The sequence below is a fragment of the Triticum aestivum genome, chromosome 7D (assembly GCF_018294505.1).
Source record: "Triticum aestivum cultivar Chinese Spring chromosome 7D, IWGSC CS RefSeq v2.1, whole genome shotgun sequence".
Classification (NCBI taxonomy): domain Eukaryota; kingdom Viridiplantae; phylum Streptophyta; class Magnoliopsida; order Poales; family Poaceae; genus Triticum; species Triticum aestivum.
The window spans coordinates 449021771-449043591 of NC_057814.1; the positions used below are offsets into that span (position 1 = coordinate 449021771).

Genomic DNA, 21821 nt, shown 5'->3' on the forward strand with positions numbered 1-21821 from the left:
ACCCGAGGCTTCGATCTGCCGCGTACCAAGCATCACTTTTAAGAAGGAATGCGATGCCGACGACGCTGCTGCCCGGATGAGTCCTAGGGTTTCCCCCGATACGCGGAGGGAAGTGAAGGATGGCTACCGCCGACACCCTACAAGAAGGAATGGTGGCACCCGTCGGTGTCACCGCATCGAAGCCGGGCGAACCAGCAAGGATTTCTCCCGCACTCCAACCCCAACGCCCAACCGGAGCTGACCAGCCAAACCACCGCCCAACACCATGCGCCATCGCGGTTGCGCCGCCACCCACGTTGTCTCACTACGAGCACCAACACGAGGCCAAGAAGACCGGAGAGAAGAGCCAAGCAACGGGAGCAGCAACACCAAGGCCGAGCGGGAGGGAACCATCTCCTCCACTGTCGTGTGAGAGGCCCGCGCCTCCGGCACAGCCGCGGTTGCCGTTCGGACACGGCAGCGGGGCAAACCAGGCCACCCCTGGCCTGGCCAGGCCCGAAAAGGGCCAGCTAAGCCCCGTCGGCCACGCTGCAGCAGGCCGGAGCCGACACCGCTAGCACCCCGCCGCTCAACGCTGCTTCCCCGCCTCCCGGAAGTCTCGCCGCGGACCCGCCCAGGCCCAGATGGGGCCCGTAGGGCCCAGATCTGGGCCGAGCGCCGCCGCCAGGACCCGCCGCTGCGCCACCCCGCCACCAACGACGACGCCGCCGTCCAGCCGCCCACCCACGCCGCGCCGGGGAACCCCGCCGCCACCCGGTCCATCGCCGCCTAGGAGCACCCCCCGGTGCAGCTCAGCCTCGCGCCGGAGAGCCACCGGGAAGGGAAGGTGAGGGGGCCGCCGCCACCAGCGACCCCGGGGCTAGGGCGGCCGGCTAGCGACGGCGGCAGGAGGAAGGGGAGAGGTGGGGGCTGGAGGAGGGAGCAGGCGATGCGCGGCCGGTCGCCCGCCAGGGCGACGCGGTCGCGAGGGGGGAGGAGGTAGCTATGATAGGTTGTGCCGATTACTAGTTTATACTTGTGTCAAAAGAAAAAGGATTCTCACTCGCAAAAATTTTAAATTTTTTTTACTAGTTTCATCTAATGTGACATGGAGTTTGTGAGCTCGAGGTCACATGAGCTCGACTGAACAATAAATTCCAAAAGAACAGTATAAAAGTTTAAAAACTGGATTTTCTTTTGCAAGAAACATTGATGTTTTTTCTACACGCGTGCAAATTTTCGCAATGAAGTCACATTCGTTGAGGTGTGAAAAATGCTCCAAAAAGTGTGTTTTGAAAGCATTTTGGAACACTGTTTTTTTTCACACCTGCATGATGTGATTTCATCATGAAAGTTTGGACACGTGTAGAAAAATATCAATGTTTCTTGTCAAAAAAATCCACAATTTTTAAAATTTTGTCACTATTCTTTTAGAATTTACTGTTCACCCGAGCTCACAAATAGCACTTTTGCGTCTCATGCAAATATTATACTCATACAACCATTTGAAACCACACTAAAACAATAAATGAGGTCCGGTTCAATGAATGATTTCATATTCCCATTTTATTGCGTCAGTACCTACTGTGAGATTGACTGGCAAAGATGAATCGAATTACTGTACTCTCTAAAAACAATATAAATAAGCACTTTTCAAACTTTAACTATTTTGATATTTTTCAGAGAGTTGAACTTGGCTAAGGCTTGAGTCGGCTCAAACCGAGCCGTCCCTCTAGTCACTTAACACATGGGGTGTGTTTTCTTTTTTCTTAAAATCGCATGGAACTGTGTTGTTTTTTACCTTGGTGCTAAATGCTGTGTATTTATGCCATTTTCCTCTAAATCAAATTAGAATATTTCATCACAATGTCAAATGTATCTTATTTCATTGTTTTTATAAAGAATGCATGCGCACACGCATAAGGGCAACTCCAAGTGGAATGCCAAATAGACGGCACCAAATGTCTGCGGACATGTTTAAACGTGTCCGTGGACAACGGGCGAGGCACCGACCATCCAACCGGAGTCACCATAAGTCCAGACCATTTGAAACGAAACGCGCACAAACATGGAAGAAATTGAAGCAAAACTGACAAAATTTAAACAAGCTTTGATATATTACAACCAACGTAAAAAATTTAAACAAGTTTAATCTAAATTTAAACCAATCCTAACTAAAACTAGGCAAGGTACCGAAACGGTGAACTTGTAGGGACGCCTTTGAGGCCATTGGCACCCCCGTCGTCATTTGCGCCTTCGTCTGAGACGTCATCGTCTGACCTGGAGCACGTTGTGCACGATATGAATTGTGTGAGTGAAGTCTATCATCCTTCTCATAAGAGATCAACTTGTAGTTGTGTTGATATCCCACACAATGCAGTGTGTTTTGGGATTTCAGTCCGGGTACTCGTCGAGGGTGAGATCCTCATGCACAACCACTAGCGCATAATGACGATTCTCCTCCTCCTCGGCGATGAGGACGGCCTCCTTCCCCACTTGCTCTTCGTCAAATGTCCGCACTTTCTCCTCCGAGAGCGGCACCCATGCCGCTCGCAGGGGAACCGACATCCCAGAGTGGCATCCGATTAACGGAGCTGTCCTCGGATCTGGAGTCGGGCACCGACAACCACTTCTCGGTGTTGCACCTGGCCGTCGTGGTGGTCGGAGGTGTGATGGTGTGCAGCGGCCGGTGGATATGTGAGAGAGGATGAGGATTGTGCGGGTAGGGTTTGCAGAGGAGAAGCCGGTCCAATTTTAAAGCTGGAGTAGGCTTCTCGGTCGGTGTGCCACCATGAATGCGGGTAGGCTGAAGACCGGTTTGCCGGAGTGAATGTGAAGCCGATGTGGTCGGAGAAGGTTGTGGGCCTGGGGCGTTGGAGTTCGACGTGACGGGCGTATATTGCACCCCCCTCCCCGCCCCAATTGTTGTCAGTTTACGGGCGGTCTAAACAAATTTGGTGACCGCAGTTGGACGTCAAAATTGTGCTGACCGTCCGCTTTGAAATCTACTGTCGATTTGGAGAGATCCGCGTTGGAGTTACCCTAATTGGCTAATTGCAAAAATGCCCCTACAAGTTTTTTTTCCGTGCAGCTTGCAATTTTGACCGAGAAAAAAACTCATTAACCCCCGCGCCGCTCCGATCTTCTTTTCCGGCGACGGCGGCGGTGGAGGCGGCGGTGGCAGTTTGGCTTCGCTCTTCCTTGGTCTGAGGATCTCCACCCGCAGGTATTCTTCTTTCCAAATACTCCTCCTCTACTGCAGTGGCGTGGAGTGAAGATCTATCCTAACATGGGTTAATTCCTTGGAATTGTCGCTGACGAAACCTAGCTTGGATTGCGTAAAGAAACCCTAGCTTTGATTGTTCTGGGTTGATTCTCCTTTACTGCGGCAAATTTGATCCAAATTCCTCTTCTCCTTTTCGGTTTGTGCAGGATTTGGTTGCCGTGCGGTGGTCGGCCGGCTAGGGCAGGCGGCGGGGCCGGTCTCCTCGCTCATGCAGAATCGAGTACAATCCCATCCTGCCGGAGCCTCGTCCTCTGCCTCCAGCGGCGGAGACGGCTCTGGTTCAGGCTTCTGCCTCAGTGATATAAGTCAGTTTTCTTCTGTCAACCCCTTCACATCATTGATGAACTCGTATCAACGAATCTGGTACAACCGTACAATGCCATATTGCAGTGGAAATTGACGCTGGCAGCGGAGGAGACCACAAAGCACCGGGCTCCCCGAGGTCCAAGCATTCCGCTACCGAGCAGAGACGTCGCTGCAAAATCAATGAGAGGCAAGCCCCCAAATGCCCACCCTAGCCGATCCATTATGAACTATATTATTCTTTCTGTGATATTACCCCCTATCTGTCGACAACCGTTAGCATTACTAACTGCAATGCAGATTTCAGATACTTCGTGATCTTGTACCACAAAGCGACCAGAAGAGAGATAAGGCCACATTCCTTTTGGAGGTCCTTGTTTTCTTCCCTTTCTCATGACTCCCTTTCCCCTATTTTGATAAGGATACCTGTGTATGTACTCCAGTGCACATATGAAGCAGTTGTTATCCTCTGCAGGTGATTGAATATGTCAAATTCTTACAAGAAAAGGTACAAAAGCATGAAGCATGTGCTGGTGGAGACTGGAGCCAAGAAAATACAAAATTGGCGCCTTGGGTAATCCACATTTCACTGGTCTCCCCTATTCATTACAGAAGCGTGCCTGCTATTTGCTATGCCATGCCAGTTCAAATTTGTGTGGTAAAGAATAATAAGAAAAACAAAATACTAAATTGGTACCTTGGGTAATCCACATTTCACTGGCCTCCCCTATTCATTTCATAAGCATGCATTTGCTATGCCATGACAGTCAAATTTGTATGTGAAAGAATTGTACATGAAAGTATCATATATGGCAGCCTAAATAAAGATTAACATGACAGCCATTACAATTTGCACCACTAAAGCATCAACAGAAATTATAGATTATTACAAATTTACTTTCCAGTACACATTCAGGAGAAATGTGTCCGGTTCGTCTATTAGATCCGCAACTAGCAACTTATTTCATTGCTGTTCACTGGAAATCTGTAACTCCAAAATCCTATGCAGCCGAGTAGAAAATTCTACCATAGAATTTCCGTGATGGAAAGTGTGCAAAGGTGAAGTTCACTATAATTTAGCACTGCAAATCTTTTGAATTTTGTCAGCAAGTAGTGACTAACGTTCACTGTGGGTATATGCACAATGATTCAGTCATAAGTAATTAACCGAATTATTCTGTTCAGAAAAAAATATTAAACCAATAATTGTAACTCATACATCATACTGTGATTTATGGGTGTCATATTTTACTGCCTGTGCTAAAAAATATACACTGCTGAACAGCAGCGCAGTATCTCATATTTAACTTCTGATATGTTAGTTGAAATCAAATATTGACGTGTTAAGAAAAAATCAGGCTAAATCTGATGTTATCATTTCCACGCAGTCAATAATTGGAAATTTTATATTAGCTGTTAAAGTTAGGGATGTTTCACTGCACTCTTTCTAGGTATGTTTCTGAACAGATGGATTAATAGCGTTCAACAATGCCTGGGGTTGAAACCTTAAAATTATTGAAATAACATGTTATATTATAACAGAGTAGCAATCGAGTACCAGTTGACCTCATGCCAGGTGTAGCACCCACAACAAAAATTTGCTCTGCTGGGAACTTTCTGGACAACAGCATCCCCACCATGCCAGAAATGCTGCAAAATGCTGAAACGGTAGTAGAACCAGCCAAGTTAAATGCAGGTATACGTAGATAATATGGTCTGTGTGAGTTGTTAGCCTTTTAGATTGTACTATTCAACAACGAGTGCTAATTGCTCTCATTTTTTCTCAGATATTGTAGAATCACAGTACCAGTCCCAATGGCAAGAGCTTTCATGTCCAGCGGATTGCCTTGTGGACAGTGAAATGAGCAATGAAAAAGAAGAATTGACTATAGATGAGGGTACCATAACTGTTTCCAGCGTGTACTCCCAAAAGTATGTTTCTAGCCTCCGCAAAATTCTCTGAAATTTTCCTTACTGATAATGCTGCTAGTAGTTTTAGAGTTACTGGAACGAAGAAAGGGATTGCTATTATTTATGGTACATATAATGTTAACTGCAAAAGATTTCTCAACTTGTTCTTGCCTGATATTTTATTCATTTCTTCGAACTCCAGTGTGTGTATGATGGAAAAAAGTAAATGCATAAATATTTACCCGAGTCGCCTCTGATGCCCCAATATAAGGTGTCATATCCGTATCTGATACCTATATCGAATACATATTATGCCATGGATACACTTGGATACATATCCACCCAGTATTGGGTTGGGCAAATACACATGTGTTATTCGCGCTGCAGTTCATAATAAGTGATTCCATATGTTTACATCTTTTTGTTAACCTTGAGGATGGAATTATCTTCGTCATCCATTTAGATGCATTTTCTTTTCTGATCAATTGCTCTGCATTTGGTATTCCTACATGTTCTTTTGACATTCATCTTGAACAGCTTTGACTCACACAACCATTATTTGTAATTCTTCTTAAACAGCCTATTTACAGCTTTGACTAATGCAATGGAAAATTTGGGCATCGATTTGTCACAAGCCAGCGTCACCGTGAATGTCAATCTGGGCAGGAGAGCAATTTCCAGGTCTACTAATATATCCAGTGCAAAGGTAACTGAAATAGTTTGAAATGCGTCTATCATGGAATATATTTATTTAGCATATAGAAAAAAAAAATCAAGAAAGGAGTCATGATTACCAGCCTAACTTTGTTCTCAATCACAATATGGTCTATGGTTAATACAGTGGCACATGTGATACACTTAGAGGCTGGACCTTAGAAACACAAACTGTTATCCATATATGTAATACAAAGTATTATTCTAAAACCTAGTATGTTTTTGTAAAACGGAAGTATAATAGAGATGGCAAATAGTAGGTTCTTGCTATTGCAAAAATCAATTTACTTGTAATTTTTTTTATTGAAGGACTTGTGTTATGCAAGCGCCGTCCATTTTTATTTTACTACCGGCTGTTTGCTAATGCCCTTTTGTATGTCAAATTTTGTGGTAGGTGTGACATCATCAAGCAAAATGCATACTAATAATAAAATTGGTGATGCGCTTTCCATAGACAGAACTGTAACCAACAGTTTATCGTGTGTTTTTTTTGTTCAATGTTGCCCATTATTCATTCATGTACTCGCCTGATCTTATTTCTTTAAATGGGAGCAGAAAGACATGCCAGCCACAAACTAAATCATGCAAGGTACTGGGCAGGCCAAAAGCTGTTAGGAATCTGAGGAAGCGTTGAAGAGGCGGTCTAGTAGGAGCCATTTCCCTGGAGAATTCTCGTCTCTGACTTGGTTTTTTGTATAAACCCTTTCTGCTATATCTTCCTGTGGCCCTCCCTTGATCCTCGTTGATTGTAAACTAAATTGAAATATGTGAAAGCATACTATATTATGTGCACATTTGTTGTATATGATGTTAGCTGACTGTCGGTCTGTCTGGAAACTACTACAGGCTATCCGGTAAAAGGAAAACCTGCAACACTTTATTTTGTTTGCAAGTCAAAAAACTACAGCTTCCCTCCAGCGACGAGAGCTCTTTCCCATGTCTCCCTACACTACACCCACGGTCACCACCAACAGAAAACGGTTTCTGGATAATTTTAATTCTGGCTGGTGAGGAGTTCTGTGAACTTTGTTCAAACGATAAATTCTGCGACATTGGAATTTGATATAGCAGATGGCTACAGCCCTAGAAACAAGCAGAAAACCTTGGAATTTGATAACATTGCCCGTATCAGCACCAGACCAAGGCCCTTGGGTAATGACGATCGCAAAAAGCGTACGAGATTCCTAAGAACCACAGGCTATTACAACCACGACAACGATCAAACTCTCAAGATTCAGCAACCTACCAAACCGGCACAAGATCGTGACCAACGGGTGATGGCAACTAAACCTACATCCATATTTACAAGCAAACTACCTCTGTGACATCTCACTGTATCATCTCCATCCTCTTCTCTTCCTGGCGCTGACTGTTGTTCTGTTTAAACCTAACTACTATAGAAAAATGAGTTGCAAGGAAAAGGGCCTTCAGCTGTTGTCAGTGTAGTCTTGCAGCCTCTGCCCTATAATATAGCGCTCATCCCTGATAGAATCGTGGAGTTTCACCAGGGCACCCCAGAATACCTTGGCAAGGTAGCAGAGCCCACAAAAGGCGAGGCTGCCCAGCCATGCAAAATGGTACACCGCCGAGTTCACCGCAGCAGAGTAACCAAACCTTGGGAAAAGGCCCTTCACAAGCACATAAGGAACACCTAGAACAATCACTAGCTTCATGGTGATAGGCATCAATATATCTTGCAAGACCCACTTTGCCCTCAACCCTGCAAAGCCATCGTCCTTTGCCCGAGTAAGCTTCCAGTCCCATCTTCCATCAATGAAATGAGCCAGGAAAGGCGCGTCCCTTGTCCAATGAGCCTTCAACAATGGTAACAAAAATATCTAATTAGAATAACTTGGCAAATTACCAGCAAACTACATTAAGTAACCATGTGCCCATTGCAAGATCAGTCAGAATAGAAACTCAGCCATCATTGGGCGGATATTGGCAGTTGATACTTGATAGCATGCTTGAGGCGGCACGGGAGACGGGTTAAATATTGCAGGCTTTCTCAATGGGAAGAGTCAATTGCAAAATTATTGGGACTAATAACGACAAAACAGCTTTGCAAGTGAGATCGACTAAAATAAAAATATGCACTGTTCATTTTGATAATTCGCTTTAGCAAGGAAACTATGCATTTTGCAACTGGTACAATTTGGGTGTCATGTAGTCCCTCCGTTCCTGGTTTTAGTTCGAACTAAAACCACGACAAGTATTTTGGAACGGAGGGAGTAGAAAATTTTCCCAAATAAGTGTGATCGCCTGATTAGTGCCAAGTTTGGTACATACACGATAAATACAAGTTAAGAGGTCAGAAAAGTGACAAGACAAGTTGCATCTCACCAAATTAGTCCAGAATTTCAGCAATAGCAGCCCCAGGAACCAAATGCTGAAAAGGTCTAGAACTGGAATGTCATCAGCGGGCACAATGAAGGGTGACATCACTAGAAAATCAACCAGGAACTTGAAGGGTGATATCAGGAGAAAATCAACCAGCAGTCCTATCAGAATGGGAATGATAACAATCTGGCAACAAACAACAAGTCACTGAACTGTATCTCAAAATAAAATAAATAAAAATGAAACCACCTCAATTAAAATGCTCACCCATATGAACAAAAGAGGAGAGCTCTTCAGAGCAGTTATACCCCACTTGCAGATAACAGAAGCTAGAAGGCATGTTCTCCCAGAAGTCATGTAGACAAATGATTCTCTAGAGGCGGCAATAATAGTTGATATGGTGCAAAATCCAACAGCAAATGCAAATAGATCTAAAAGAAAGATTGCCCAAGTAAGCCCAAATAAGATGAATAACATAAACAAATATTTACTTCATTTACAGAGGAATTTCAGTGATCATAAGCAATTATTACCATTGAACTTAAATCCGCCTGCTACTGGCAGCTGAGGGATGGCCAACAATAATGCACGCCCAACTGAGATTGGAAAGATAAGCACAACAGTGTTGAATATCACAACAGTCAACCATGCTAGCACTACAAGCAGTGTCATTCGAACTGCAACAGATCTCCTGTTACAATGTGTAAGAAGGGTAAATATCTTCTAAAAATATTGCGCAGCCAACATCTTGAGTTTGCAAAACATTAATTAGTTTAATGGTAAAAAATGAGCAGGCAAGTATAGCAAATAAAAACGAGATTAGGAAAAAAAGCCAAGAAAATATAATTTATTTTGACTGAAGACTAAAATTGCCATAATGAAGATGCAGCAACGGCACATATTTGTTTCTTGAAGTTTCGTTTTTACACCATCCAGAGTGCCCGTATGAAAGTAATATCAGACAGTACAACCCTATATGGATTTCACTTCAATATTTGATCCAGCTGTACAAGTTTGAGGATCCAAATATTCGATTTTCCAGTTCTGTGACATACTTGAACCACCTATGCAATGTTTAACCCCCAAAAATGGAAATTGCTGTGACAAGACACATTTGGGAAGATATATACCGAGATAGACCAAACACCAACACTACTGCCTATCCACCAGAATGCATGTATCTTAAATGAATAGTCAACAATGAAATCATAAAGAAATAAAATTAGATCATAAGTATTAGAGAATGGGTGTGGCAGCATCAGGCTACAAATAGTGGAGAATGTACAGTCCCTTGAATGGACAAAAATATGGGAGTTTACCTATTAGCCATAGCTTCACAAGTGCTGCCATACTGGTCATTTGGTGCGACACTATTACTAACCTCATGTCCACAGGCTCCATCAGGCTGGACAATCAACAAATCTAATAGATCAAGAGCTTGTCCAGTAGTGGCAAACCAATTTCGCAGTATCTTCTCCACCAGTTTGCGAGGTTGAAGGTATTTGAGTGTATTGCAAATGAGAAAGCTCAGAAGAACAATGCCAGAAAGTAACTCTGCATAGGTCCGTGGCGCTTGCCAAAATGATGTGCCCTTAATAGGAGGATCGAAGTAGCTACAGTTCATAATATTAAAATAAATGTGTTGAATCGCCAAAGACTGGCAGATGCATAAGATGATGAAGAAGAAAAAGAATACTTACGTGATATCTAATGGGAACAACTTAGGTGCCAATCCACCAGCGATTTGAACGGGAACAAGAAAGACCATACCAACATTGATAATGCCAGCAAAAAGACGAGGAAGCTTCTTGAAAGAAATAATATAGAATGGTTCGCGCATGCATAGTTTCACATTATGCTCTTCAGCAAGATGGAAAAATGGAATACTAACTCCTGGCCTCAGTATCTATTCACAAGCAAACAAAAAATCACTGTTACACCCCTGAAACATATACCACATGCACTATGAAATGATGAGACCACAAATACAGTACGATAAATACCGGGCGAAGAAGACTGGACAACTTGGAGCGTAGTATCAAAAAGATGCATCCAATAAGCCAATGTAGAGTAATAGAAGAAAAGGATGAAGTCCACAGAAGTTTGAACCTTTGATGTATTGTTGCACCAAACATTTTCGAAGTACAGATATCAAGAGACCAGCCAAAGAGCAAGGGGAGTACTATAACCATGTTTATGACATTAAGAGAAAAGTTGGCAAAAGTGATCAAATTTGCGACCCCTCTGAAGAACATTTGGCAGAGAGAGAATGTCTTGCGGACCATTACATGTATACGATGCAGCCATCTAAAGGGGCTCAACAACCAGCATATCCCATCAGCCAAGATCTTGAAGAAAATGGCAATCAGAAGGCGCTCTCCCCTTGAGTATTGATGGAAAGTATGCATCCCAGCAAAAGTTACACCCAGTGAAAAGATAAATCCATATCCAATTAAAAGGATATAAGCTGTTGAAGCGTATGAGTTGACATCATCCACATTTCCAAAATTGAAACACGAAACGCACCATAGGATTATCCTTCCCAACGTGAAGGGAACAAAACCAAACATGAAAGCAATGCCTATGTCAACTATTACCACCTGAATAGAAAATTATTTAGTTAGAATTTTCCACAAGTAAGTATATAAAAAAGATAAGCAGAAGACATCTGTAGCCTCCATCCTACAAAAGCAATAAAGCATCCACATGTGGTGTTGAAGCATTCTCCAAAAATGTTATAGATAAAACCATGGTGGAGCTAGCCCAACAAGGTAACAAAAGCTACTGCAACAGCACAATGATTAAAGCACCAAGGAGGACAAGGTTAGCCACTCATGGTGGTGCACTCAAAATAATGGCCTAAGAAATCCTAAACCTACATATTAGGAATAGTCATCCAACATTGCAATTTCTACGCCTCCAGGGTCCAGACTGATGGACAGCAAACCATATAGATGATGTCTCGCCCAATTGCAGGGTAGGAAAAAGGTAAAGAACTGAACGCCATCCAGTTTACAAAAGAACTCGTACTATTTTGGTCCATGTGATGACCAAATCATTTAAGTTTTGCTATTACTAGCAATAGCCAGGACCGTAAGCGGCATCTTCACCTTGAACTGGAGTTATACTCTACCATGACCAATGTTAAGCAAAACCATGACAAGATGTGCTTAATCTCTAAAATATTTTTTTTGCGAGTAATCTCTAGAGTATAACTTCACTAATCAGTACTCTACTACTGCAAGTAGAATGTAGAATCCTCCCATCACAGTAAACAAGAAACAGCAGTTGGTGTTTGATGAAAAAAAACCTTAATGCCAGGCTCTTGTGAATTACAATTTGCTTCTCTACTTAGTCATAAGATGTGAAAAGCTTGTGGACGTTCCCTCAAAAAAGGAAAACGATAAATGTACAGTCAGAGGACGCTGGGGAGATCAAAGCAAGAAGCGTACCATCAAGGAAGCTTCGACAGTATGCAGCGCAAGGACTTGCAGGCTATCCAATCCCCCAAATCTGTTCTGAAGGTGAGTTTCCAGGCGAGCAACCCAGAGAGCAAGTGGAGCAACAGCATCAGCACCAATTCTGGCAAGCCCGTTAAGCTGTCTAAAATGGCCAAGGTCCCTGACGAAGGCTCTTCTGATAGAAACACAGGCGAATATGGTATCCACGGAAGGCATGAACCTGAACCTGTAGAACCCATCTGCGAAGGAGGTGGCAGAGAGACGGAGGGAGAGCAGGTGTCGCACTTGAGCAAAGCTCCTGGAGAGAGCGAGGCGCCATGTCCAGAGAGTGGTGACGGGCATGATGAATTCCCAGACGAGGACCGCGACGACGAGGGAGAGCAGCACGATGACCCAGCCCATGACCTTGTTGGCCAGGCCGAGCATGAACTCGGAAAGGGGCAGCCTCGCAGGAGCGTTTGGAGCGTAGAGAGGGCTGATGGTGATCTCGCGGCTGCACACCTGATCGAACGAGCACAGAAACATGAGCACCGCATCGAATTGGAACTCGGAGATCAGCTAAGCGCAGACCACACAGCAGCAACAGCGTGAAATCGAAATTACTAGCAAACGAGGGCATGGACCATTCATGGCGGATATGATCGATGCCGAGTGAGGGTAGGCGGAGGGGAGGACTAGAGGGGTACCTCGCACCGAGATTGGCGGCTGGTGGCGAGCCATCGGAGGAGGCAGTCGTCGTGGACGAACCTGATGCTGCCGCTGCAGGCGCAGGGGCGGCGCAGAGGGCGATCCGCCTCGGCGGGGAAGCGGCAGATGCGGCACTGGTCCCCATCTTCGTCATCCGAGCCGTCCGCCGCGGAGGAGAGCGCAGTCTCTGGCGGAGGGACGGCAGCCATCCTCGGCGAAGCTTCCCTTGGTCTCTGGTCTCTCCCTCCCCCCTCTCGGAAGAAGACACCTTCCGTGCGCTTCCTCTTTCTCTCGCTTCCTCGGCCGACACCCACCCTAGTTTGTCTTTATTGACTTGCTGTTGCTAACTCTCTCGTACTTTTTCTGAATCACACTTAAGCTCCTTTGATTGATTAAAAGAATCATAGGATTTTCAGAGGATTAGATTTTTTTGAAAATTTGTCTACCTTCGTCGTTCGATTTGTAGGATTGAATCCTGTATAATTTTTCTTCAGAAAATTATTTGTACTACATTTCATAAGAAATCTACCCTCCACTTTAACCTCATGGAAAATTTTCTTTGCCTTCTCTGTGATGCAATCATGCAAACTCAAATTTCGTAGGATTTGAATCAGCATGCCATTCTGATCATATGTTCTTATTCCTTTGCTTTTACGGTCCTACAAATCGAAGAGGCCCTTCTTAGTTTCCTAGCTTCCTTTGATTTCCAAGACTTCAAAAATGCAATGGAAAAGTTTCATCCAGAGAGACATTTTGTGTGCCCTTTCTAATAATCAGGTTTGAAAAGTATAGCCATGCAACTTGAGTTAAGAATTAACCTTGTTGAGGAATTTGTATCACAAGTTCGACAAGAGAGGTCGAGCTACCAACAAGGATGATAAGTACTCGCCTTAAGCTCAACAACATACATCATTAGTTGCATATGACACATTGTCAAGGTTCGGATAACTTTGCACACACTTCAAAGTTGGCACGTTCTACTAGAAGCCCTTGCTAGCTATCGACTCGGGTTATGAACATGCGGGGTTGCGCCCATAAGGGGTGAGAACTACTCAGGTTATATTCGCATGGATCACTCGGACCACTTGGACTCAGATTGAATCCTAATGGAATATGGGCAGAGTCGTAATGTACCTCAAATGTTGAGCCCATCTCAGGACGTTCATAAGTGGAGAGGCAGAACTCTTGAAATGGCTAGACTGTTCTATGACCTAGTTTTCAGCGCTTCCATACTCATCTCGTGTGACCAGATCTAGCAATCCGCTGCGTGAGGTTCCTTTCTCTGCGTACGGATACCTTGGATACGTTGCATCTGCGATGCTTGGACGAACAGTTCATGGGATTCACCACAAGGTGTTCGTGGGATATGGTGTTTGTGGGATCGGGAAGTGAATGTAGTACGACTACACTGCTGCGACGTGTTGCACCAACTGTCTTTTCGCTGCCGTCGCCACACGTCTAGTGGTAAATCCGAACCCGTTATCTCTAACCACAACATGTTCCTGGTTTACATGGTAGATTTTTTTTCTTTAGGCTAGCATAGCATACCGCATGCCCCAACATGTTGCGTCCATCGTGGATGAGAGCAAGTCGATCTCTCGACAAATCCTTTTAAGCATGTGAAGAGCGGTGAGGTTGAGTCTCTTATCAATTGTGTCTTGATAAGTCAAATTTCAAGGAACTTTCTATAGACCAACACTTCCCAAAGATAAGATTCCACAGAAAACTTCCAATGAGCATAATGTGTTCCATCCAAGACGGGTGGGGCGGGATTGTGAATATGCGGCGTGCTACTTTGAGAATATATAACTCACTGGGCCCCAAAGTGTAAGGAGTTGCACAGTGTAGGAACTAAGGTTATCAATCCGTAAAAACACCAACAATATGTACAATGATCAGTCTCATATTCAACTGAGAAACTTAACTTGTGCCCCCAATCGTCTTAGTGTGGTTGTCAATATCACATGTCGACCTTGGCTATTAGGCATGTTGCAAGATGAGTTTTTTCTTTATAGAAATCAACCATGTTAAGGTTGTCCTCAACATGCTCAACAAAGACCACTTTGAGATTGCTTCTCTTAAAGACGCCATATGAAATTCACCGAAATAAGAATCATAACCGACATGTGCCAATTGAATAGTTGAAAGCAAATTGCAGTGAAGTGATTGAACAAGTGCTACTCCCGTAGGAGTTGTTGGATTTCCCTGAAGAGGAAGGGTGATGTAGCTCAACAGCAGAAAATATTTTCCTTAGTTAAGAACCAAGGTTTAATCGAACCAGTAGGAGTCAACAAGCTAATAAGATAAGCAACACCTGCACACAAACAAAATAAAAGCTTGCACCCAACTTGGCAAGGGGGTTGTCAATTCCCTCATCTTGCTAGTTACAAGATTAAAAGCAAATGGTGGATGGATAATGATATAGTGGAATGAAAAAAATAATGAAAGTGAATAAAAGAGCAATTGTGTAAAGGCAAGTATCAATAGAGAATGGACCCGGGGCCATAGGTTCACTAGTGGCATCTCTCTCGAAAGCAAGCAATGGCATGGTAAACAAATTATTGTTGGGCAGTTGATAGAAAAGCAACATTCATAACTATGATCAATCATGGCATAATCCTGTATAAGCATTACACCCGTGATAAGTAGACTGTTATCCAATTGAATCTACTACTATTACTCCACCCCGAAACCGATATCCAGCATGCATCTCAAGGTATTAAGTTTAGTGAGAAATAAAGCAACGAAATAAGTAAGATAACATAATGTAGACAGGAAGAAATCTAGCAATAAGATCAAACCCCGTTGTTTTATCCTTAGCAACAACAATACAAATACACGTCTTGTCCCTTTCTGTCACTGGAATATAGAACACTATAAGCTGAACCTACTACTATGCACCACTCCCTCTAAAGAAAGACCCATCTATCTTGGCCAGAGACACTCGGAAAGCATACTAAAAGTGTAACTAATCCCCGGGTGGTTTTGGTAATTCATAACGACATATACATCATTGAACTAATGCCTACTCAAAGAATATTTCAGGAAAGTTCATTTTAGGTATGTCAATGCGATGTGAATGTGGACCCCTCAAAATGCAAAGGATATGTGTTGGCAAAGCTTCAAGACTCCACATTTTTGGTTAAGTGATCCAAGATCACATTGAGTCCATAGGAAAGCCAATACTATTAAAATGGGATGAGGTTTTGATCATGGTCTAACTGATCAAGTGCTTAGATATTGTAACAACCCGAGACCGACGGTCCAGATGCCTTCCATGTTTTAGTGATAGCCATGTTAATTATTTGCTTGTTGCATTTCATCATCGCATCATTCGCATTGCATCGACACTCCGTTGCCTTCATTTTTCAAAACTTGCATCTGTTCGTAGTTGCCGCTTCTCCCTGTTGTCTTCGTTGACCATTCCGAGACCAACCACACCCGCACACGCACGTGACATCTCTGAAATATTATTTTCTAAGTGGGAATAAAATGTTGTCGGAATGTGTTGAAAGTTGGCGTGCAGTTTTGTTACATTGTAGGTAGACCTCCTGCCAAATTTCGTCGCATTCAGAGGTCGTTTGATACCCCAACCGTTAAACTTGTGTCGCTTCGTTATCGGTTTATTCACAGACGTTTTCGGTTTTGTAAAACTTGTCGTCGGGCCGCCCAACTTCCCTTTCTTCTCAGCCCTTAGCCCAACCAACACAACCACCTAGCCCACCTAAGACTAGCTAACCCTTCCCTTCGTCCAGAGCCACATGATTGCGATCGGATGGCTCCCAAACCCCCTCCTCTAGTCCCTTCTTCATGTTTAATCCAGCCTCTCCTTTCAATTTTGGAAAAAACCTAGTCTAACACTAGCCCTAGCCCTCCATGCAGCTCCACTCGCCGCCGCCCTTTGATTCCGCATCGCCCACTCCCTCCTTGCCAAGTGGCGCCACCGCCAGCCTCCACTACGCGGCTCGCCATGCCCATCTGGGGCCCGCGCGGGCCTGAGTCAGGCCCGCCGCCAGTACGCCTGCCTCCCGAGCGCCCGCACTACTAGCCTCCTGCGCGGACGACCCCAAGCCCCAACACATCCACTTCCTGCTACTTGTGAGCTGCGTTGCGATTTCCTTGAAGAGGAAAAGGTGATGCAATACAGTAAAGATACATACGTCCCTCAGTTAAGAACCAAGGTTATCAATCCAGTAGAAGAACCACATGACAACTTTTTAGCAGTACCTACACACAAAATAACAAATACTTGCACCCAACACAAACAAGGGGTGTCAATCCCTTGGCGGTTAATTGCTCGTAGTGATAGATAGATAAATAAAAACACAAAATAAAACAAAGTAAATAAAAGTGCAGCGATATATTTTTGGATTTTAATATATGATTTAGATAGACCCGGGGGCCATAGTTTTCACTAGAGCCTTCTCTCTTGACGATAGCACAGTGGGTGTTGGGCAATTGATAGAAAAGCGAATAATCATGATGATATCTAAGGCAATGATCATGTATATAGGCATCATGTCCAAGACAAGTAGACTGACTCCTGCCTGCATCTACTACTATTACTCCAGACATCGACCGCTATCCAACATGCATCTAGAGTATTAAGTTCATAAAGAACGGAGTAACGCCTTAAGCAAGATGACATGATGTAGACAAAGTAAACTCAATTAACATGAATAAACCCCATCTTTTTATCCTTAATGGCAACGATACAAATGTGTGTCATGTCCCTTTCTACCACTGGGATTGAGCACGGCAAGATCGAACCCATCACAAAGCACCTCTCCCATTGCAAGATAAATCAATATAGTTAGCCAAACCAAATCAATAGGTCGGAGAGAAATACAAAGCTATAATAGTCATGCATAAAAGTGTCAGAGAAGACTCAAATAATATTCATAGATAATCTGATCATAAACTCACAATTCATCAGATCCCAACAAACACACCGCGAAAGTGCAACTAATCCCTGGGTGGTTTTGGTAATTCTTAACAACATATAGCTCATTGAACTAATACTTTTTTTCAAGATAATCATTTCAGAAAGTTCAATGATTGGCATGGCATGGACTAGAGATGTGGACCCCTCAAAATGCTAAGGACACACATTGGCTCAAGCTCAAGACTCTACATTTTCATTTTAGTGATCTGAAAGAACATGCGGTGCCCCCATGTTTGGTTTTGGTAATTGATGTCAATCTCTATGGACTAATGGTTGCCTTAAGTTATATTTGAAGGATTTGTCCATAGGCATTTCTTGAAGTCCATGTGTTGGTTTCAAGGAGTTTATGTGGTGACCAAGGTGTTATTAAGGAATTATCCAAAGATTGGTCATGTGAGAGTAGAACTTATTGCAAGCATGTCTTGAAGAAGAAGATTGTGTGATCATTCATGTTTACCTTCAAGACATCATCCAAATGAAGAGAGTTGGAAAGAGTCAAGGTTGATCAAGACTAAGTCAAGAGTGAATCAAGTTGATCAACACACAAAGCGCACAAGATGTACCGAGAGGGATCAAGCGATCCCATGGTGTGGTAAGCATTGTCGATTACGCTTTGTGTACTAACCCATGATCTTCGTGAGAGTTCTTTGTGGGGTTAGGTTGCGTTGCGCAAGTTCAAGTGAAGCATCATGACGAGATCAAATGCTTGAAGCTTGCCGTCCATTGTGGTGACAATGGACTGGTGAAGATGTGCGGAAGAGTGGCTCACCCATAGTGGAGTATGGGGGAGCAATCAACTAGTCTTCATCGAGCCAACACAACCAAGAAAGGTGGTCCAACTTGAGGGAGTCAAGATCGTCATCATCTAGCTCAAGTGGACCATGTGCAAGGCATAGGTTTGCTCTTGATAGGTTTTCTATTTTACCGGTCTCATGATGGTAGTTGGGAGACCGGGTTATAGGATCGATTGCCGTACTATCAAGGGGGGCTCTCGATGAGTAGCTTGATCGTATCGTTCATAGAGAGCTCAAACCATTGCATCCTTGCATCATCTTTGTTGGTTCTTGTTTGGTTCTTCTCTTTGTGAGTTTTGGAGCTTATGGTCATCTTGATGACAAGCTCGAGTTCATCGAAAACGGAGTTCACTCGCATCTTCTATGATGTTTTCGATGTTGGAAGTTATGCCGGTTCTTCTCGGTTGGAGGTTTCACTCCTCTATTTTTTTGGCATACCTCCCCTGCCTCTTCTTACTATAACCAGTCGCTGTTTTGATGCTACTCGTCTTTCTCAATCCAACAAGCTTGAGTTTGCTCAATTCGGAGCTCATATGCAGAAGTTATGGCAGTTTTGGTTTCCTAGCGGTAGTACCGCGGCTAGAGCGGCAGTACCGCTTATCACCCCAAGCGGTAGTACCGCTGTCCAAAGCGGTAGTACCGCCTATGGCCATAAGCGGTAGTACGGCTACGGTTCCGCGCTGGTACCGCCTCGATTTTGGGTCTTGCATTTTTCGTGTCGAGTTTTGCAGTAGTTGCACGGCAGTAAGGCACGGCAGTTCCACCTATAAGCGGTAGTACCGCCCTGATGGGCGGTAGTACCGCCTATAAGCGGTAGTACCGCTCCGGTCGGGCGGTAGTACCGCTGCTGCATTTTTGGTCCCGTGTTCTGCTCCTCCAGCGGTAATACCGCTGGGGTGCGCGGTAGTACCGCTTATAAGCGGTACTACCGCCCCAAGGTTCATGTTTGGTTGCTCCTTTTCCCTGCTTCTTCCGCCAGAGCGGTAGTACCGCTCGTGGAGCGGTAGTACCGCTCGTGTGCGGGCTGAGCACATAACGGTTGGATTTTCCCCCTTTTATAAAAGGGGGTCTTCTTCCCCATTGAACCTTATCCTTTGAGCTCGTGTTCTTCCCCCATTGTTGACCTTCTTCGAGCTTGCTAACTCTCAATCCCTCCATGGATTCTTGCTAGTTTTTGAGGGAAAAGAGAGAGGAGATCTAGATCCACATTTCCACCAATCACTTTCTCCTCTTTGTGAGGGGAACCCCTTGGATCTAGATCTTGGAGTTCTTGGTGTTCTCCTTCTTGTTCTTCCTCTCTTTTTCCTCCCTAGCATTAGTTGCTTCGGTGGGATTTGAGAGAGAAGGACTTGGGCGCTCCGTGTGCCCTTGCCATTGCATTTGGTGCATCGGTTTGAGTTCTCCACGGTGATACGTGGAAGTTACAAGTTGAGAAGCTTATTACTCTTGGGTGCTTGGTGCCCTTGAGCTTGTTCCTCTTGGGTGCTTGGGCACCCTAGACGGTTGGTGGTGTTCGGAGCTCAATCATTGTGGTGTAAAGCTCCGGGCAAGCGTCGGGGTCTCCAATTAGGTTGTGGAGATCGCCCCGAGCAATTTGACGGGTACCGGTGACCGCCCCCAAGGGTTGCCAAAGTGTACGGGTTCGGTGACCGCCCCCAAGGGTTGCCATTTGTACGGGTTCGGTGACCGCCCTCAAGGGTCCCTTAGTGGAATCACGGCATCTTGCATTGTGCGAGGGCGTGAGGAGATTACGGTGGCCCTAGTGGCTTCTTGGGGAGCATTGTGCCTCCACACCGCTCCAAACGGAGATTAGCATCCGCAAGGGTGTGAACTTCGGGATACATCGTCGTCTCCACGTGCCTCGGTTATCTCTTAACCGAACCCTTTACTTACGCACTTTACTTTGTGATAGCCATATTGTTTCTTGTCATATATCTTGCTATCACTTAGTTGTTTATCTTGCTTAGCATAAGTTGTTGGTGCACATAGGTGAGCCTAGTTGTTGTAGGTTTTGTGCTTGTCAAATTAACCGCTAGGTTTATTCCGCATTTGTTCAAGCCTAAACCGTAATTATTTTAAAGCGCCTATTCACCCCCCCCCTCTAGGCGACATCCACGATCTTTCATGATCCAAGATCACATTGAGTCCATAGGAAAAGCCAATACTATTAAAAGGGGGTGAGGTGTTGCTTAATGGCTTGCTTGCTCAAAATGCTTAGTGATATGCTCCAAAAGCCCTCAACCACTTTCTCATATCCACATATGTCCCAAACCAAAAGTCAAACTCGGCTCCACCGATTTGATCTATCCGGCGCCACCGAGTTCATTTGACATAGCCATAGCCAGAAACCCTAATCAGTTCGGTCTCACCGATAGGGATCTCGGTCTCACCGAGATGGGATTGCAAACTCTATGTTTCCCTTCGCAACATTTCGGTCTAACCGAGATGAGTGATCGATCCCACCGAGTTCGCAATGCAAACTCTCTGTTTCCTTTTCGTAACGTTTCGGTCTCACCGAAATGAGATCGGTCCCATCGAGTTAGCCTGACCAACTCCATGTTTGCCTATTACAGAAATCAGTCTCACCGAGTTCACGTGACCGGTCTCACCGAGATTACGTTATGCCCTAACCCTAATGAAATCGGTCCCACCGAAAAGCCTAACATTAACATTTTGAACTAAATCGGTCTGACCGAGTTTCAGTATTCGGTCCCACCGAGTTTGGTAAATTGTGTGTAACGGTTAGATTTTATGTGGAGGCTATATATACCCCTCCACCCTTCCTCCATTCGTGGAGAGAGCCATTAGAACGTGGCTACACTTCCAACATTCATTTTCTGAGAGAGAACCACCTACTCATGTGTTGAGACCAAGATATTCCAATCCAACCACAAGAATCTTGATCCCTAGCCTTCCCCAAGTTGCTTTCCACTCAAATCATCTTTCCACCATATCCAAATCTGTGTGAGAGAGAGTTGAGTGTTGGGGAGACTATCATTTGAAGCACAAGAGCAAGGAGTTCATCATCAACACACCATCTATTACCTTTTGGAGAGTGGTGTCTCCTAGATTGGTTAGGTATCACTTGGGAGCCTCCGTCAAGATTGTGGAGTTGAACCAAGGAGTTTGTACGAGCAAGGAGATCGCCTACTTCGTGAAGATCTACCCAAGTGAGGCAAGTCCTTTGTGGGCGATGGCCATGGTGGGATAGACAAGGTTGCTTCTTCGTGGACCCTTCGTGGGTGGAGCCCTCCATGGACTTGCGCAACCGTTACCCTTCGTGGGTTGAAGTCTCCATCAACGTGGATGTACGATAGCACCACCTATCGGAACCACGCCAAAAATCTTCATGTCTACATTGCGTTTGCTCCCTCCAAACTCCTCCCTTTTACCTTCATGTG

General features: G+C 44.5%; 2 protein-coding genes across 2 annotated transcripts; one reads left to right on the top strand and one right to left on the bottom strand.

Moving 5' to 3' along the window:
- Window positions 1-3007: 3007 nt before the first annotated feature.
- Window positions 3008-7021, top strand: LOC123169467 (transcription factor BIM2). Its single transcript, XM_044587348.1, has 9 exons — window positions 3008-3205; window positions 3412-3570; window positions 3656-3758; window positions 3869-3938; window positions 4044-4142; window positions 5111-5264; window positions 5356-5500; window positions 6059-6185; window positions 6749-7021. The coding sequence occupies exons 2-9, from the start codon at window positions 3474-3476 to the stop codon at window positions 6770-6772; spliced, it is 819 nt and encodes a 272-aa protein (XP_044443283.1). The 5' UTR covers window positions 3008-3205; window positions 3412-3473; the 3' UTR covers window positions 6773-7021.
- A 264-nt stretch (window positions 7022-7285) lies between these two features.
- On the bottom strand, window positions 7286-12989 carry LOC123169466 (probable E3 ubiquitin ligase SUD1). Its single transcript, XM_044587347.1, has 9 exons — window positions 12681-12989; window positions 11986-12495; window positions 10537-11133; window positions 10234-10439; window positions 9853-10146; window positions 9067-9224; window positions 8801-8964; window positions 8537-8719; window positions 7286-8007 (listed from the first exon to the last, which is right to left on the bottom strand). Exons 1-9 carry the CDS (start codon window positions 12888-12890, stop codon window positions 7621-7623), a joined length of 2709 nt encoding a protein of 902 aa, XP_044443282.1. The 5' UTR covers window positions 12891-12989; the 3' UTR covers window positions 7286-7620.
- Window positions 12990-21821: the final 8832 nt, after the last annotated feature.

Excerpts from the sequence above, each read along its gene's own strand:
- LOC123169467 (XM_044587348.1), top strand. The coding sequence starts at position 3,474 with ATGCAGAATCGAGTACAATCCCATCCTGCCGGAGCCTCGTCCTCTGCC. Across the intron at positions 3,759-3,868 it reads CGCTGCAAAATCAATGAGAG|ATTTCAGATACTTCGTGATC; the intron begins GCAAGCCCCCAA and ends ACTGCAATGCAG. Across the intron at positions 3,939-4,043 it reads AGGCCACATTCCTTTTGGAG|GTGATTGAATATGTCAAATT; the intron begins GTCCTTGTTTTC and ends TATCCTCTGCAG.
- LOC123169466 (XM_044587347.1), bottom strand. The coding sequence starts at position 12,890 with ATGGCTGCCGTCCCTCCGCCAGAGACTGCGCTCTCCTCCGCGGCGGAC. Across the intron at positions 10,147-10,233 it reads TTGTTCCCATTAGATATCAC|CTACTTCGATCCTCCTATTA; the intron begins GTAAGTATTCTT and ends TATGAACTGTAG. Across the intron at positions 9,225-9,852 it reads TGTGAAGCTATGGCTAATAG|GAGATCTGTTGCAGTTCGAA; the intron begins GTAAACTCCCAT and ends ACATTGTAACAG.